At 46.3% G+C, this 19,014-nt stretch overlaps 2 protein-coding genes and 1 non-coding gene across 3 annotated transcripts in view; all 3 read left to right on the forward strand.

The window, feature by feature from the left end:
* The first annotated feature begins 251 nt into the window (after nucleotides 1-251).
* On the forward strand, nucleotides 252-2,229 carry LOC110483049 (uncharacterized). The gene is made up of 3 exons (XR_013341379.1): nucleotides 252-342; nucleotides 1,896-1,977; nucleotides 2,106-2,229. It is a non-coding gene; the product is annotated as an uncharacterized LOC110483049 (transcript).
* Nucleotide 2,230: 1 nt separating this feature from the next.
* Nucleotides 2,231-3,905, forward strand: LOC144245865 (uncharacterized). Its single transcript, XM_077789674.1, has one exon. It carries the CDS (start codon nucleotides 2,231-2,233, stop codon nucleotides 3,131-3,133), a length of 903 nt encoding a protein of 300 aa, XP_077645800.1. The 3' UTR covers nucleotides 3,134-3,905.
* SPATA16 (spermatogenesis associated 16) overlaps nucleotides 3,148-19,014 on the forward strand; it is a 37,915-nt gene continuing 22,048 nt past the window's right edge. Inside the window, exons 1-5 of the mRNA XM_077789675.1 lie at nucleotides 3,148-3,187; nucleotides 12,499-13,860; nucleotides 16,566-16,682; nucleotides 16,831-17,517; nucleotides 18,079-18,227. Coding sequence (XP_077645801.1) covers nucleotides 3,148-3,187; nucleotides 12,499-13,860; nucleotides 16,566-16,682; nucleotides 16,831-17,517; nucleotides 18,079-18,227 — 2,355 coding nt within the window. The remainder of the gene's footprint in view (nucleotides 3,188-12,498; nucleotides 13,861-16,565; nucleotides 16,683-16,830; nucleotides 17,518-18,078; nucleotides 18,228-19,014) is intronic.

Consider the following 19,014-nt stretch of genomic DNA (forward strand, 5'->3'; position numbering starts at 1 on the left):
GGGATGAAGGAGGAGGAGGAGGCGGGGATAGGGAGGAAGAGGAGGAGGAGGAGGAGGGATGAAGGAGGAGGAGGAGGTGGGGATAGGGAGGAGGAGGAGGAGGAGGAGGGATGAAGGAGGAGGAGGAGGTGGGGATAGGGAGGAAGAGGAGGAGGAGGAGGGATGAAGGAGGAGGAGGGGGAGGCGGGGATAGGGCGGAGGAGGAGGAGGAGCGGGAGGAAGAGGAGGAGGAGGAGCGGGAGGAAGAGGAGGAGCGGGAGGAGGAGGAGGGACAAGGCGGAGCCCGGGAAAGGCGCGGGGCCGCGCTCCAGCCCTGCCCGAGTCCGCAGCCACGCGTGGGATGTGAGCGGGGGGGGCGGCTCGGGCCGGGTCTCCTGGGGGGCCGGGGCTGGGATTTTGGGGGGATGTTCGGAGAAGGGAGAACCCCAAATGTGAGCGGAGCCCCTCGGGGGGACACCGGGGGTCCCGGGGGCGGCTGCCGGCAGGGGCGGCCTGGAGGAGCAGAGCCCCGCGTCCCCCAAAGTGGGGAGCCCGGAGATGGGGGCGGGGGGACCCCGGGACCCCCAAACCCCAAAACCCCCAAACCCCAAAACCCCCAAAAACCCCGAGCATCCCTGCATGGGGACCCCAGAGATGGGGCAGGGGGGACCCCAAAACCCCCAAACCCCAAAACCCAAAACCCCGAGCATCCCTGCGTGGGGACCCCAGAGATGGGGCAGGGGGGACCCCGGGACCCCAAAACCCCCAAACCCCAAAACCCCCAAAACCCCGAGCATCCCTGCGTGGGGACCCCAGAGATGGGGCAGGGGGGACCCCGGGACCCCAAAACCCCCAAACCCCAAAACCCCCAAAACCCCGAGCAATCCTGAGTGGGGACCTCAAATATGGGGGGCAAGGAGGTCCCTTGGAGCCCCTGCACCCCAAAAAGGAGAAGAGGGGGAGAAGGGACCCCAAAACCCTGAGCAGCCCTGAGTGGGGAGACCAGAGTTGGGGGGCAGGGGGGACTCCTTGGAGCCCCTGCGCCCCAAAATATAGAAGAGGGGGAGAAGGGACCCCGGGACCCCAAAATCCCAAAACCCCAAAATCCCAAGCAATCTTGAGTGGGGACCCCAAAGAGGGGGGGCAGGGGGGAGTCCTTGGAGCCCCTGCACCCCAAAACAGAGAGAGAGGGGGAGGAGGGACCCCAAAACCCCCCGAGCATCCCTGAGTGGGGAACCCAAAGACGGGGGGCAGGGGGGACTCCTTGGAGCCCCTGAACCCCAAAAAGGACAAGAGGGAGAGGAGGGACCCCAAAACCCAAAAACCCCAAAACCCCGAGCATCCCTGAGTGGGGAGACCAGAGTTGGGTGGCAGGGGGGACTCCTTGGAGCACCCCAAAAACAAAGAAGAGGGGGAGAAGGGACCCCAAAACCCCCCAAGCATCCCTGAGTGGGGACCCCAGAGATGGGAGCAGGGGGGATCCTTGGAGTCCCTGCACCCCAAAACTGAGAAGAGGGGGAGAAGGGACCCCGGGACCCCAAAATCCCAAAACCCCCCAAGCATCCCTGAGTGGGGATCCCAAAGATGAAGAGCAGGGGGCACTCCTTGGAGCCCCTGCACCCCAAAACAGAGAGAGAGGGGGAGGAGGGACCCCAAAACCCCGAGCATCCCTGAGTGGGGAGATGGAAAAGGGGGGATTTTTCGGGATTTGTCCGGATTCCTGGGAAACCTCCCAGCAGCCTGGCCAGGGAGGCACCTCCCAGAACCCCAAAACGGAGAGAGGAGAGGAGGGAGAATCCCGGGAGGTTTTTCCGGAGCGGATTTTTCTGGAAGCCACGCTGACGTCCAGACACGAGCTCCGGCCGCGGGGACCTTCAAACCCAAAGCACTCTCGCCGTTTGTCTTCCCCAAATCAGGAGTTTCTGTCCCCAAACCTTGGCTGGATGGAGGAGGAGGAGGCTGTGAGGAAGAGGAAGATGCCCTGGGATGCCCAGGCAGGTGAGGAGGAAGTCAGAGCCCCTTCCCCCTCTCCTGCTCCATCTCCCGTCCTGCCGGGGGCGCTCTGGGGGATCTCCTTGCCCTTCCCTGGGGCAAATCCCATCTTGTGCTTGTCCTTCCTCCCCCAGAGAAGAAACTGAGGATGGAGAGCAGGAAGGACAAATCCCAGCAGCAGAACTTTTTGGAAGAGGCTGATTTGAGCGGTTCCATCACAGAGGAACCCAACGAGGAGGAAAATCTCCAGAGATCCCACATGAGGAGGGGCTGCAAACGCAGATCGAGGGGATCTGAGGAGGAAAGAACCACCCCGGGCCAGGAAGGTGGTCAGAAGTCCACCCAGAGCTCGGAGCTGTGGGTCCCTGAGCTGCTCCACGATGAGGAGAAGCCCCACAGGTGCTCCCCAGAGCAGGAGCTGAGGGTGGAGAGCAGGAAGGATAAATCCCAGCAGCAGAACTTCTTGGAAGAGGCCAATTTGAGCGGCTCCATGGCAGAGGAACCCAACGAGGAGGAAAATCCCTGGAGATCCCCCAGGAGGGGCTGCAAACTCAAATCACAGGGACCTGAGGAGGAAAAACCCACCCCGGGCCAGGAAGGTGGTCAGAAATCCAGCCAGAGCTCGGAGCTGGAGGTCCCTGAGCTGCTCCACGATGAGGAGAAGCCCCACAGGTGCTCCGAGTGTGGGAAGGGCTTCAGCTGGAGGTCCCGCCTGCTCCGCCACCGGATGATCCACACCGGGGAGAAACCCTACGAGTGTCCCGAGTGCGGGAAGGGCTTCCGAGACAGCCCCCAGCTCACCACCCACCACCGCAGGCACACCGGGGAGCGGCCCTACGAGTGCTGGCAGTGCGGCCAGAGCTTCGGCCGGAGCTCCCACCTCACCTCCCACCAGAAGATCCACACCGGCGAGAGGCCCTACGAGTGCTCCGAGTGCGGGAAGAGGTTCCAGACCAGCTCCCTTCTGCTGGTCCACCAGCGCATCCACACCGAGGAGAGGCCCTTCCGCTGCCCCGAGTGCGGGAAGGGCTTCAAGCACAGCTCCCACCTCACCCGCCACCGGCGCATCCACAGCGGGGAGAGGCCCTACCGGTGTCCCCAGTGTGGGAAGAGCTTCAGGACCAGCTCGGTCTTGAATCAGCACCAGTGGAGACACCGGTAAGGGCAAGCGCCGCGATGCCGGACGGCGCCCGAGGCCGCGGGGTGGCTCCGCGTGGTGGAAAAACTTCTCCTCCGGCCCGAGCTGCCAGAGAAAGGCTCAGCGGTCTCTGAGGTTCGCTCTCGTGCTTGTTTATTGCGAATTATCCAAAAGATTTTCTTCTTGAGCTGCTGTGGTTTGGTCGGCAGCTCAGGCAGAGGCACACACACACCCTGACATCCTCTGATTCCTTCTTCTTCTTCTTTGTCTTCTTCGTCTTCGTCTTCTTCTTCTTCTTTTCTTCTTCGTCTTCTTCTTTGTCTTCTTCTCCTTCTTCTTTTCTTCTTCTTCTTCTTCTTCTTCTTCTTCTTCTTCTTCTTCTTCGTTGTCTTCTTCTTCTTCTTCTTCTTCTTCTTCTTCTTCTTCTTCTTCGTCTTCTTCTCTTTCTTCTTCTTTGTCTTCGCCGCCTTCTTCTTTTCTCCTTCTCCTTCTCCTTCTCCTTCTCCTTCTCCTTCTCCTTCTCCTTCTCCTTCTCCTTCTCCTTCTCCTTCTCCTTCTCCTTCTCCTTCTCCTTCTCCTTCTCCTTCTCCTTCTCCTTCTTTTCATCTTCTTCTTCTTCTTCTTCTTCTCCTTCTCCTTCTCCTCTCCCCGCCCAGGGCTGCTGCTCTCTTTTATATGCTACATTATGTGTTAAATGTTTATAGTTTTCCCCCAATAACTATTCTCTATATTAAATGATGCCTTTCTATCTTTTATATGGTGCATTACATGTTAAATGTTTACAGTTTTCCCCCAATATCTAAATTAAATTGTGGTTTTCTATTTTTTATATGCTACATTACATGTTAAATATTTACAGTTTTTCCCCAATGCCTATCACCTATATTAAATGGTGCTTTTCTATCTTTTATATGGTACATTACATGTTAAATGTTTACAGTTTTCCCCAGTTTTACCTATATTAAATGGTGCTTTTCTATCTATTATATGGTACATTACATGTTAAATATTTACAGTTTTTCCCCAATTTTACCTATATTAAATGGTGCTTTTCTCCTCTAAACCAATCTGTGCCAACATCACCAAGAACATGGAGGTGAGGAAGGAGAAAGAGGGAGAACAGGACAAGCCCAGATCCCAAATCCATCTTCAAACCTCTGACCCCCATGTACAAAACCCAAACTCCCCTGTACAGCACAATAAAAAATTCTTCCCTCTACTTTTAAAAATTTTAAAAACCCAAATAATTGGCGTTTTTCACAGGGTGTGCCCCTAAAAATGCCCAAATTGCTGCTGAGGTGCCCAGGAGCTGCTCCAGGCTCTGGATGTTCCTGCCCACCAGCGCCATGGGACCTGGGAGGGGCTTTGGGCATCCTGGGGAGTGAAAATCACTTGGTTTTTAAAAAATTTAAAAGTTTAATGCAAATAAAATGGTTATAGAAATCATAATGATACAATTAGAGTAATAAAGTTTAGAGTTAGGGCAATTACAAGACAACAAAAAGCAAAGAATTACGGACGCTAAGTCAGGAAAAATGTGACTTGTGATCAAAGGAATCACCTTAAAACAATACATTTATTATTATATAAAGAATATTCATATATCCTTTATGGTTATGCATAAATTCTATTTTAAACAAGAAACTCTGTTTTATGTGAACTGTTTCCTTTTATCTCCATGGTGTCTTCGAGTCTGAGCAAGGCCTGAAAAAAATTAGTTTATTCTGCTAAAAAGCCATAAATTCGTCTCCTTTGGAAGATTTAGGTGTTCCTCGAAGCGAGTATTTAATACTTTAAAAAAAAACCTTCCCCCATATAAATAATCTCTATTTTAACATTATATTGGAACTTAAAACTCTAATTAACACAATACTTAAGACAATTAATACATCATCACTTCCTAACATTAACACATATCATGTTCATTGTAACGTTTGCGAAAAGCCAGTCATAAAATACGCATTTTTCACAATTGCAAAATAAACATTTCAATTTTTTTCATTTTAAATTTGGCCGGACAAATTGTCATTGATAACAATATCATGGAAATCCTCCATGGGAATGCCGTTCCCGAAAATTCCATCAAGGGATTCACCAACTCCTGACACTGAATTGTTCTTCCTCATCACCAAAAACGAAAATCTTATTAACCTCTGGAATCTGAGTGGAAGAAAGGACTGATTGCTGAAATCTTGGCTTCAGGTGGAATTTTCCTTATAAAAACCGAATTTTCCCTATAAAAACGGAATTTCCCTATAAAAACCGAATTTTCCCTATAAAAACGGAATTTTCCCTCTAGAAACTGAATTTTCCCTATAAAATCCAAATTTTCCCCATAAAAACCGAATTTTCCCTATAAAATCCGAATTTTCCCTATAAAATCTGAATTTTCCCTATAAAAACCAAATTTTCCCAATAAAAACCGAATTTTCCCTATAAAAACCGAATTTTCCCTATAAAATCCAAATTTGCCCTATAAAAACCGAATTTTCCCTGTAAAAACCGAATTTTCCCTATAAAAACGGAATTTCCCTATAAAAACCGAATTTTCCCTATAAAATCTGAATTTTCCCTATAAAAACCGAATTTTCCCTATAAAATCCGAATTTTCCCTATAAAATCTGAATTTTCCCTATAAAAACCGAATTTTCCCTGTAAAATCCGAATTTTCCCTATACAACCTGAATTTTCCCTATAAAAACCGAATTTTCCCTGTAAAATCTGAATTTTCCCTATAAAATCGGAATTTTCCCTACAAAAACCCCTTGTGCCAGGATGGGCGTGTGGGATAGAGGAAAACCTCTGCTGAGGCTGATTTATTTTTGCACCCCCAGGGCTCTGTTCTCTCCTTGTGACTGGCTGGGTAGAACTGGATTGCAAATAAATATTTTATTTTTTCATTTTAAATTTGGCCGGACACATTTTCCTTGATAACAGTCATGCTCCAATGTTGTAAGGTGGATTGCGCCAAAGACCTATTAAAAACTATAAGCATTTAACACGTAATGTAGCATATAAAAGATAGAAAAATACCGTTTATTATAGGTAATAGGCATTGGGGAAAAACTATAAACATGTAACACGTAATGTGCCATATAAAAAATAGAAAAACACCATTTAATATTGATATTGGGGGAAAACTGTAAACATGTAACATGTAATGTACCATATAAAAAATAGAAAAACACCATTTAATATAGATATTGGGGGAAAACTGTGAACATGTAACACGTAATGTATCATATAAAAAATAGAAAAATACCATTTAATATAGATATTGGGGGAAAACTGTGAACATGTAACACGTAATGTACCATATAAAATTTAGAAAAACACCATTTAATATAGATATTGGGGAAAAACTGTAAACATGTAACACGTAATGTACCATATAAAATTTAGAAAAACACCATTTAATATAGGTAATGGGCATTGGGGAAAAACTATAAACGGGGTTTTGGGGGTGGGGAAGGGCTGGGGAAGGGTTTGGGAAAGTTTTTGGGAAGGTTTTTGGAAGGTTTTGGGAAGGTTTTGGGAAGGTTTGGGGAAGGTTTTGGGGAAGGTTTTGGGAAGGTTTTGGGGAAGGTTTTGGGAAGGTTTTGGGAAGGTTTTGGGGAGGTTTTGGGGAGGTTTTGGGAAGTTTTTGGGAAGGTTTTGGGGAAGGTTTTTGGAAGGTTTTGGGGAAGCCCTGGGGAAGGTTTTGGGAAGGTTTTGGGAAGGTTTTGGGAAGGTTTTGGGGAAGGTTTTTGGAAGGTTTTGGGGAAGCCCTGGGGAAGGTTTTGGGAAGGTTTTGGGAAGGTTTTGGGAAGGTTTTGGGGAAGGTTTTTGGAAGGTTTTGGGGAAGCCCTGGGGAAGGTTTTGGGAAGGTTTTTGGAAGGTTTTGGGAAGGTTTTGGGAAGGTTTTGGGGAAGGTTTTGGGAAGGTTTTGAGGAAGGTTTTGGGAAGGGTTTGGGAAGATTTTGGGAAGGGTTTGGGGAGGTTTTGGGCAGGTTTTGGGAAGGTTTTGGGAAGGTTTTTGGGAAGGGATTGGGGAAGGTTTTGGGGAAGGTTTTGGGAAGGTTTTGGGAAGGTTTTGGGGAAGCCCTGGGGAAGGTTTTGGGAAGGTTTTGGGAAGGTTTTGGGGAAGCCCTGGGGAAGGTTTTGGGAAGGTTTTGGGAAGGTTTTGGGGAAGCCCTGGGGAAGGTTTTGGGAAGGTTTTGGGAAGGTTTTGGGGAAGGTTTTGGGGAAGGTTTTGGGAAGGTTTTGGGAAGGGTTTTGGAAGGTTTTGGGAAGGTTTTGGGGAAGGTTTTGGGAAGGTTTTGGGAAGGGTTTTGGAAGGTTTTGGGGAAGCCCTGGGGAAGGTTTTGGGAAGGTTTTGGGAAGGTTTTGGGGAAGGTTTTGGGGAAGGTTTTGGGAAGGTTTTGGGAAGGGTTTTGGAAGGTTTTGGGAAGGTTTTGGGGAAGGTTTTGGGAAGGTTTTGGGAAGGGTTTGGGAAGGTTTTGGGGAAGGTTTTGTGAAGATTTTGGGAAGGTTTGGGGAAGGTTTTGGGAAGGTTTTGGGAAGGTTTTGGGAAGGTTTTGGGAAGGTTTTGGGAAGGGTTTGGGGAGGTTTTGGGAAGGGTTTGGGGAGGTTTTGGGAAGGTTTTGGGGAAGGTTTTGGGGAAGGTTTTGGGAAGGTTTTGGGAAGGTTTTGGGAAGGTTTTTGGGAAGGTTTTGGGAAGGTTTTGGGAAGGTTTTGGGAAGGTTTTGGGAAGGGTTTGGGAAGATTTTGGGAAGGGTTTGGGAAGGTTTTGGGAAGGTTTTAGGGAAGCCCTGGGGAAGGTTTTGGGGAAGATTTTGGGAAGGTTTTGGGCAGGTTTTGGGAAGGGATTGGGGAAGCCCTGGGGAAGGTTTTGGGGAAGCCCTGGGGAAGGTTTTGGGCAGGTTTTGGGAAGGGTTTTGGAAGGTTTTGGGGAAGCCCTGGGGAAGGTTTTGGGAAGGTTTTGGGAAGGTTTTTGGAAGGTTTTGGGAAGGTTTTTGGAAGGTTTTGGGAAGGTTTTGGGGAAGCCCTGGGGAAGGGTTTGGGGGGAAGGTTTTGGGGGGAAGGGTTTGGGGAAGGGCGGGGGAGGGCAGGGGGGGTTGGGGAAGGGTTGGGGAGGGCGGGGGAGGGCAGGGGGGGTTGGGGTGGCACTTCCAACTGCCCAGGAGGTGGAACTGGAACCCAGCAACGGCCAGAACGGCCGATGGAGCCCAGGCAGGTGCGTGGGGAAGGGGCAGCTCCCCCCGAGCCGGGCACGCGGGGGGCTCGGGGGTCCCGTGGGAAGCGTTTCCCTCGGGAACATCCCGGGGGGATCTCCTGGAGCTGCGGCCAGCTCGGCTGCCTTGGGACGCGCCAGCGAGGGAGCCCCTTCTCCCTGCAGCCCCAGCACCCATGGGTGCTGCCCAGCCCCAGCACTGCCCTGAGCCCGCCCAGTTCTCCCAGTCCCCTCCCAGTGTGGGAATCCAGGGAAATCCCCCCGGCTGCCCTGGGACCCCCGGACAGAGCCCCCAGAGACACTGGCTGTGATCTCTGCCCATGGAAAAGGGTTTTCAGTCTCACAGGATCAATTACCAGCGCTGAGCGTTTGATATAAGGAATAATTAAGCGTGGCACGGGTGCAAAAATTAAAATTTTAGGATTTTGGATTAGGGGTTCAGAGGGGACAAGCTGGAGGAAATTGGGTGTGCCTTGTCCTTTTTCTCCTTCATGCCCTCCATGTCTCACTGTAGTTAAAAGCTTTGAGTGTTTGGTATAAACAATAATTAAACGTGGCAGAGGTGCAAAAGTAAAATTTTAGGATTTTAGATGAGGGGTCCAAAGGGGATAAGATGGAGGAAATTTGGTGCATTTTGTCCTTTTTCTCCTCCTTCTTTATGTTTCTCCATGTTTCTCCTCTTCTACATGTTTCACTGTAGTTACCAGCTCTGAGGGTTTGATATAAGCAATAGTTAAGTGTAACACAGGTGCAAAAGTAAAATTTTAGGATTTTAGATTAGGGCTTCAAAGGGGATAAGATGGAGGAAATTGGGTGTGTCTGATCCATGGAAAAGAATTTTCAATCTTACAGGATCAATTACCAGCTCTGAGGGTTTGATATCAGTAATAATTAAAGTGTGGCACAGGTTCAAAAGTAAAATTTTAGGATTTTAGATTAGGGTTTCAAAGGGGAGAAGAAGGAGGAAATTTGGTGCATTTTGTCCTTTTTCTTCTTTTTCCTGCCCTCCATGTCTCACTGTAGTTACATGCTGGGAGTGTTTGATATAAGGAATAATTAAGCGTGGCACAGGTACAAAAGTAAATTTTTAGGATTTTAGATTAGGGGTTCAAAGGGGATAAGATGGAGGAAATTTGGTGCATTTTGTCCTTTTTCTCCTCCTTCTTTATGTTTCTCCATGTTTCTCCTCTTCTGCATGTTTCACTGTAGTTACCAGCTCTGAGGGTTTGATATAAGCAATAGTTAAGTGTAACACAGGTGCAAAAGTAAAATTTTAGGATTTTAGATTAGGGGTTCAAAGGGGATAAGATGGAGGAAATTGGGTGTGTTTTGTCCTTTTTCTTCTTTTTCATGCCCTCCATGTTTCACTGTAGTTACATGCTGGGAGTGTTTGATATAAGCAATAATTAAACGTGGCAGGGGTGCAAAAGTAAAATTTTAGGATTTTAGATTAGGGGTCTAAGGGGGACAAGACAGAGGAAATTGGGTTCATTTTGTCCTTTTTCTCCCCCTTCTTCATGCCCTCCATATTTCACTGTAGTTAAAAGCTCTGAGTGTTTGATATAAGGAATAATTAAGTGTGGCACAGGTACAAAAGTAAAATTTTAGGATTTCAGATTATGGGTTCAAAGGGGACAAAGTGGAGGAAATTGGGTTCATTTTGTCCTTTTTCTTCTTTTTCCTGCCCTCCATGTTTCACTGTAGTTACATGCTGGGAGTGTTTGATATAAGGAATAATTAAGTGTGGCACAGGTGCAAAAGTAAAATTTTAGGATTTCAGATTATGGGTTCAAAGGGGACAAAGTGGAGGAAATTGGGTTCATTTTGTCCTTTTTCTCCTTCTTCATGCCCTCCATGTTTCACTGTAGTTACCAGCTCTGATGGTTTGATATAAGCAATAGTTAAGTGTAACACAGGTGCAAAAGTAAAATTTTAGGATTTTAGATTAGGGGTTCAAATAGGACAAAGTGGAGGAAATTGGGTTAATTTTGAACTTTTTCTTCTTTTTCCTGCCCTCCATGTTTCACTGTAGTTACAAGCTGGGAGTATTTGATATAAGCAATAATTAAGCGTGGCAGGGGTGCAAAAGTAAAATTTTAGGATTCTAGATTAGGGGTCTAAAGGGGACAAGACAGATGAAATTTGGTTCATTTTGTCCTTTTTCTCCCCCTTCTTCCTGCCCTCCAGGTTTCACTGTAGTTAAAAGCTCTGAGTGTTTGATATAAGGAATAATTCAGTGTGGCACAGGTACAAAAGTAAAATTTTAGGATTTCAGATTAGGGGTTCAAAGGGGACAAAGTGGAGGAAATTGGGTGTGTCTGATCTCTGTCCATGGAAAACAATTTTCAGTCTCACAGGATGAATTACCAGCTCTGAGGTTTGATATAAACAATAATTAAGCATGGCAGGGGTGCAAAAGTAAAATTTGAGGATTCTAGATGAGGGGTCCAAAGGGGACAAGATGGAAGAAATTGGGTGTGTTTTGTCCTTTTTCTTCTTTTTCCTGCCCTCCATGTTTCACTGTAGTTACAAGCTGGGGGTGTTTGATATAAGCAATAATTAAACGTGGCAGGGGTGCAAAAGTAAAATTTTAGGATTTTAGATTAGTGGTTCAAAGGGGACAAAGTGGAGGAAATTGGGTTAATTTTGAACTTTTTCTTCTTTTTCCTGCCCTCCAGGTTTCACTGTAGTTACAAGGTCTGAGTGTTTGATATAAGCAATAATTAAGCGTGGCAGGGGTGCAAAAGTAAAATTTTAGGATTTTAGATGAGGGGTCAAAAGGGGACAAAATGGAGGAAATTTGGTGCATTTTGTCCTTTTTCTCCTCCTTCTTTATGTTTCTCCATGTTTCTCCTCTTCTACATGTTTCACTGTAGTTACCAGCTCTGATGGTTTGATATAAGCAATAGTTAAGTGTAACACAGGTGCAAAAGTAAAATTTTAGGATTTTAGATTAGGGGTTCAAAGGGGATAAGATGGAGGAAATTGGGTGTGTCTGATCCATGGAAAAGAATTTTCAATCTTACAGGATCAATTACCAGCTCTGAGGGTTTGAGATCAGTAATAATTAAAGTGTGGCACAGGTTCAAAAGTAAAATTTTAGGATTCTAGATTAGGGGTCTAAAGGGGATAAGATGAAGGAAATTGGGTGTGCCTTGTCCTTTTTCTCCTTCTTCATGCCTTCCAGGTTGCACTGTAGTTAAAAGCTTTGAGTGTTTGATATAAGCAATAATTAAACGTGGCAGGGGTGCAAAAGTAAAATTTTAGGATTCTAGATTAGGGGTTCAAAGGGGACAAAGTGGAGGAAATTGGGTGTGTTTTGTCCTTTTTCTTCTTTTTCCTGCCCTCCATGTCTCACTGTAGTTACAAGCTGGGGGTGTTTGATATAAGCAATAATTAAGTGTGGCACGGGTGCAAAAGTAAAATTTTAGGATTCTAGATTAGGGGTTCAAAGGGGACAAGATGGAGGAAATTGGGTGTGCCTTGTCCTTTTTCTCCTCCTTCTTCATGCCCTCCAGGTTTCACTGTAGTTACCAGCTCTGAGTGTTTGATATAAACAATAATTAAGCGTGGCATAGGTGCAAAAGAAAAATTTTAGGATTTTAGGTTAGGGTTTCAAAGGGGATAAGATGGAGGAAATTGGGTGTGTCTGATCCATGGAAAAGAATTTTTAATCTTACAGGATCAATTACCAGCTCTGAGGGTTTGATATCAGTAATAATTAAAGTGTGGCACAGGTTCAAAAGTAAAATTTTAGGATTTTAGATTAGGGTTTCAAAGGGGAGAAGATGAAGGAAATTGGGTGTGTTTTGTCCTTTTTCTTCTTTTTCCTGCCCTCCAGGTTTCACTGTGCTGTTGGCATTTTTCTATTAGTTTAAACTAGAGACAAACTGTTTAACATTGATATAGTTATTGGCACAATATTGTAAATCCAGCACACGTAATTTCTGGTATTTAATGTTACATTGGCACATTAATTTTAAATACAGCACAGGGAGTTTCTGCTTTGTAATCTGTAATTTCTGGTTTGCAGTTTGTAATTTAATGTTTGTAACATCCCACTGAGGGCAGAGCTCCTCAGGACAGAGCTGCTGCAGGTCAGGCAGAACTTCTTACAAATAAACAAAAATAAACAACCTGGAAAACCAACACAAACAAAATAGAAATTCCTCTTTAGCAGCGGGGCAGCCAAAGAAACTTTTTACAATCTCAGCATCATCAACACCACGAATTCCAACAACTCGGGAGCAATGTCCCCGGGGGCGGCCGTGCAAACCTGAGTCTGCTCATCCCTGTCTTCTTCCAGGTGATTCCGGAGCTTGGATTGAGCCAGGAATTCCCTTCCCAGATGTTTCTTCAGCCGGATTCTTCCTCGGGAAGTTCCCAGGAATTCCCTTCCCAGATGTTTCTTCAGCCGGAATCTCCCTCGGGAGGTTCCCAGGAATTCCCTTCCCAGATGTTTCTTCAGCCGGAATCTCCCTCGGGAGGTTCCCAGGAATTCCTTTCCCAGATGTTTCAGCCGGAATCTTCCTCAGGAGGTTCCCAGGAATTCCATTCCCAGATGTTTCAGCGGGAACCTCCCTCAGGAGGTTCCCAGGAATTCCCTTCCCAGATGTTTCTTCAGCCGGATTCTTCCTCGGGAAGTTCCCAGGAATTCCCTTCCCAGATGTTTCTTCAGCCGGAATCTCCCTCGGGAGGTTCCCAGGAATTCCATTCCCAGATGTTTCAGCAGGAACCTCGCTCAGGAGGTTCCCAGGAATTCCATTCCCAGATGTTTCAGCCGGAATCTTCCTCAGGAGGTTCCCAGGAATTCCATTCCCAGATGTTTCAGCAGGAACCTCGCTCAGGAGGTTCCCAGGAATTCCATTCCCAGATGTTTCTTCAGCCGGAATCTCCCTCGGGAGGTTCCCAGGAATTCCTTTCCCAGATGTTTCAGCAGGAACCTCGCTCAGGAGGTTCCCAGGAATTCCATTCCCAGATGTTTCTTCAGCCGGAATCTCCCTCGGGAGGTTCCCAGGAATTCCTTTCCCAGATGTTTCTTCAGCCGGAATCTCCCTCGGGAGGTTCCCAGGAATTCCTTTCCCAGATGTTTCTTCAGCCGGAATCTCCCTCAGGAGGTTCCCAGGAATTCCTTTCCCAGATGTTTCAGCTGGAATCTCCCTCGGGAGGTTCCCAGGAATTCCATTCCCAGATGTTTCTTCAGCCAGAATCTTCCTCGGGAGGTTCCCAGGAATTCCATTCCCAGATGTTTCTTCAGCCAGAATCTTCGTCAGGAGGTTCCCAGGAATTCCTTTCCCAGATGTTTCAGCCGGAATCTTCCTCAGGAGGTTCCCAGGAATTCCATTCCCAGATGTTTCAGCCGGAATCTTCCTCAGGAGGTTCCCAGGAATTCCTTTCCCAGATGTTTCAGCAGGAACCTCGCTCAGGAGGTTCCCAGGAATTCCTTTCCCAGATGTTTCAGCAGGAACCTCGCTCAGGAGGTTCCCAGGAATTCCTTTCCCAGATGTTTCAGCAGGAACCTCCCTCAGGAGCCCCAGGGGTGAGTACAGATGTGCTGAGCTGCCTGGGGACAATTCTGGGATGGGAATGGGAATTCCTGGAATGGGAATTCCCTAAGGGAAGGGACCTGCAGGGAGAAGGGACAAGCTCCTCCCGTGTGTCCCTGAGTGGGATTCGTTTCTCTGCCGGATTTCTGGATCCCCAATTTTACCCCAAAATAGATTTTTTTCCCTCTGCTCCATCAGTTTAACAACATCCTTGGGGGTGAGCATCAGCAAATAGAACAGGAAGCTGATCTTGATGGGGTTTAATTTCATTTTAATCAAAATAATACATGTGCTAAGCACAAGCAAAGTGCTCAGAGTAGAAACAGATTTAAGCAAATTCTGGAATTGGTTCTCCATAACAAATAGAACATTAAGCTGATTTCTGATGGTGTTTAATTTTAAAGACATTGTAATCACAGAAATGCATGTGCTAAGCACAAGAATAGATTTCAAAGATTTAATCAGACGCTGAAATTGGTTCTCCATAACAAATAGAACATTAAGCTGATTTCTGATGGTGTTTAATTTTAAAAACATTGTAATCACAGAAATACAAGCACAAGCAAAGTGCTCAGAGTAGAAACAGATTTCATGTATTTAATCAGATTTTGAAATTGGTTTTCCATGAACAACCAAACTCTCATTCCTGCTGGGATCAGAAGAGGCACCTCAGATTTGAATTCCTGCCCTCCTCTCAGCAGGAAATGCACAGAAGGAACATTAGATTTAATTGAATCTTGTGTTCCAAAGCTATTTATCCCAATAAATAAGTTTAAAAGAATGGAAATCAACTGATTTTAACATATTTCCCCTTGATGTCTTCTCATTTGGGGCTAAAATCCAGTTTAAACCATTGTCCGAAATGGAAGTTAAAAGAAATGAGATCCCCACTCCAAACCATGAAAAGACATTTTTTTTCCCAGACACCTGCATTTTATTTAATTCTGTTTTATTTTCTTCATTCAATTTAATTTAATAATATTTCCCAAAGGTATTTATCCCAATGCACCCAGTAAAGTTAAAAGAATGGAAGGCAACAATTTTAATGTTCTGTCCCTTGATGTCTTCTCGTTTGGGGCCAAAAACTCTCTAACAGTTTAAAGTAGAAAGTGATTTATTTAAAAAATATGGATATTGATCACCAATATCCAGCTGTGATGGACAAAAACTCTCTAACAGTTTAAAGCTAGAAAGTGATTTATTAAAAAATATGGATATTGATCACCAATATCCAGCTTGACAGGCAAAAACTCTCTAACAGTTTAAAGCTAGAAAGTGATTTATTTAAAAAATATGGATATTGATCACCAATATCCAGCTTGACAGGCAAAAACTCTCTAACAGTTTAAAGTTAGAAAGTGATTTATTAAAACAATGTGGATATTGATCACCAATATCCAGCTTGACAGGCAAAAACTCTCTAACAGTTTAAAGTTAGAAAGTGATTTATTAAAACAATGTGGATATTGATCACCAATATCCAGCTGTGATGGACAAAAACTCTCTAACAGTTTAAAGTTAGAAAGTGATTTATTAAAACAATATGGATATTGATCACCAATATCCAGCTGTGACAGACAGAAACTCTCCAACAATTAAAATTAAAAAGTTTGTGTTGGTTGTGTGTGGGATCGCTCCCAAATCCACACCGCAGCTCCCGGGTGATCACAGAGTCTTTTTATCCATATAAGTATTGGATACCCAAAATATAAATATATATTCATAATTCTGGTACATCCCATTCCCCGCTTCGTTTGCTAATTACTCCAGAAGCCATTAAGCATGTGTAATTTGTCCCTTGAGATGGGTCGGGGTCCCTTCCATGGGGAGGGGTCCCAAAATGAGGAAGTCAATGGAGTCTTCCTCCTTCTGACCTTTTAATTTCAATGCAAATTTGACAAATGAACTCTTGGTACAACTCCCATTGCTTGTCTTCAGTTGGTTTCAGAACAGAGGAGCCCCACAATTATGTCCCTAAAAGCTATTTATCAATTTATATTCTTGATTATAAACCCAGCTAATTAAACATTGCGCTGACAAGCAATCAATTATTACTTACTAACATCTTACTTCATCCCCAGCTAATTAGACATTGTGCTGACAAGCAATCAGTTATTAGTTAACTACTAACTTTTAACTTCATCAAGGCCTACTCATTATTATTATGGTTGAACTCCCATTGCTTGTCTGCAGTTGATTTCAGAACAGAGGAGCCCCACAATTATGTCCCTAAAAGCTATTTATCAATTTATATTCTTCATTATAAACCCAGCTAATTAAACATTGCGCTGACAAGCAATCAATTATTACTTACTAACATCTTACTTCATCCCAAGCTAATTAGACATTGTGCTGACAAGCAATCAGTTATTACTTACGAACACCTTACTTCATAAAGTCCTGCTTATTTATTATTATATTTATTATTATTCTATTTATATTTATATTTATATTTATATTTATATTTATTATTCTATTTATATTTATATTTATTATTATATTTCTATATTTATATTTATATTTATATTTATATTTATATTTATATTTATATTTATATTTATATTTATATTTATATTTATATTTATATTTATTATTATATTTCTATATTTATATTTATATTTATATTTATATTTATATTTATATTTATATTTATATTTATATTTATATTTATATTTATTCCCCCAAATTTACCTTCCAGCCTCTCTGGCAGGCGCGGCAGGGCCCAGAGGAGCGCCGAGCGCGGCCCCGGAGCGGCGCGGCCGGGGGCAGCCGCAAGCGGAAGGCGGCCAGCCCCGGGGACGCGCCGGGGACCAAGGCGGGGACAACACCCGGGACAACACCCGGGACAACACCCGGGACAACACCCGGGACAAAATCCGGGATAAAACCCGGGACAAAACCCGGGACAAAACCCGGGACAAAATCCGGGACAAAACCCGGGACAAAACCCGGGACAAAGTCAGTGACAAATCCAGTGACAAAGTTGGTGACAAATCCAGTGACAAATCTGGTGACAAAGTTGGTGACAAATCCGGTGTCAAATCCATTGACAAATCCATTGACAAATCCAGTGACAAATCCGGTGACAAATCTAGTGTCAAATCCAGTGACAAATCTGGTGACAAAGTTGGTGACAAATCCGGTGACAAATCCAGTGACAAATCCAGTGACAAATCCAGTGACAAATCCGGTGACAAATCCAGTGACAAATCCAGTGACAAATCTGGTGACAAATCCATTGACAAATCCGGTGACAAATCCAGTGACAAATCCGGTGACAAATCTGGTGACAAATCCAGTGACAAATCCAGTGACAAATCTGGTGACAAATCCATTGACAAATCCATTGACAAATCCAGTGACAAATCCGGTGACAAATCCAGTGACAAATCCGGTGACAAATCCGGTGACAAATCCAGTGACAAATCCGGTGACAAATCCGGTGACAAATCCGGTGACAAATCCGGGGACAATTCCGGGGGCAGCAGGAGGAGCGAGCGGGACGGGCACGGTCCCGACCGTCCCTCCTGGCATCCCCCTGGCCAGGCTCCGGGAGATGGAGGAGGAGCTGATCTGCGCCGACCAGCTGGACGCCGACTTCGAGTGCGGAGAGCCGGTGCCGCCCGCGGTGCCGCCGTCAGGGCCACCGGCGATGCCACCAGCGATGCCACCAGCGGTGCCAGCAGTTGGGCAACCATCAGTGCCACCAGCGATGCCACCAGCGATGACACCAGTGATGACACCACTGATGCCACCATCAGTTCCACCAATGGTGCCACCGGTGGTGCCACCAGTTATGCCACCAGTGATGCCATCAGCGATGCCACCAGTGGTGCCACCAAGGATGCCACCAGCGATGCCATCAGTGATGCCACCATCAGTTCCACCAATGGTGCCACCAGCGGTGCGACCATCAGTGCCACCAGCGATGCCATCAGCAATGCCATCAGTGATGCCACCAGCAATGCCACCAGCGATGCCACCATCAGTGCCACCGGCGATGCCACCAGCGATGCCACCAGCGATGCCACCATCGGTGCCACCATCGGTGCCACCAGCGGTGCCACCATCGGTGCCACCATCAGTGCCACCAGCGATGCCACCATCGGTGCCACCATCGGTGCCACCATCGGTGCCACCATCAGTGCCACCAGCGATGCCACCAGCGATGCCACCAGCAATGCCACCAGCGGTGCCACCATCGGTGCCACCGGCGGCCGGGCCGCCCGCGCAGGGCCCCGGGGACAGCGGGTGGCACGGCGCGGGCGCGGGGCTGCGGGCGGCCCTGCGGGCGGGCAGTGCCCGCTGGCGGCTGCGGGACTTCGCCGGCGCCGCCGCCGAGTTCTCCGCGGCCCTGGAGGTACGGGGAGAAAGGGCAGGAGACCCCGAGAATCCCGAAATCTGGGAGGTGTCAATGAGCCCGGGATGCCTGGGGCCACGGAGAAATCCTGAGATGGGATTTCGGCCAAAATCTGAAATTTGGGAGTTGTAAATAAGCCTGAAATGCCTGGGGTCAGGGAGAAATCCTGAGATGGGATTTTGGGCAAAATCTGAAATTTTGGAGTTGTAAATAAGCCTGAAATGCCTGGGGCCAGGGAGAAATCCTGAGATGGGATTTTGGGCAAAATCCCAAAATTGGGAGTTGTAAATAAGCCTGAAATGCCTGGGGTCAGGGAGAAATCCTGAGATGGGATTTCGGGCGAAATCCCAAAATTGGGAGTTGTAAATAAGCCTGAAATGCCTGGGGCCAGGGAGAAATCCTGAGATGGGATTTCGGGCGAAATCCGAAATTTTGGAGTTGTAAATAAGCCAATGAAATTGTAAATGAGCACCGAGCTGGGTGCCTGGGGTGAGGGAGAAATCCTGAGATGGGATTTTGGCTGAAATCTGAAATTTTGGAGTTGTAAATAAGCACCAAGCTGGATGGATGGAGTCAGGGAGAAATCCTGAGATGGGATTTTGGGCAAAATCTGAAATTTTGGAGTTGTAAATAAGCCTGAAATACCTGGGGTCAGGGAGAAATCCTGAGATGGGATTTTGGGCGAAATCTGAAATTTGGGAGTTGTAAATAAGCCTGAGATGCCTGGGGTCAGGGAGAAATCCTGAGATGGGATTTCGGCCAAAATCTGAAATTTGGGAGTTGTAAA

This window comes from Lonchura striata, chromosome 36 (assembly GCF_046129695.1).
Source record: "Lonchura striata isolate bLonStr1 chromosome 36, bLonStr1.mat, whole genome shotgun sequence".
Taxonomy (NCBI): domain Eukaryota; kingdom Metazoa; phylum Chordata; class Aves; order Passeriformes; family Estrildidae; genus Lonchura; species Lonchura striata.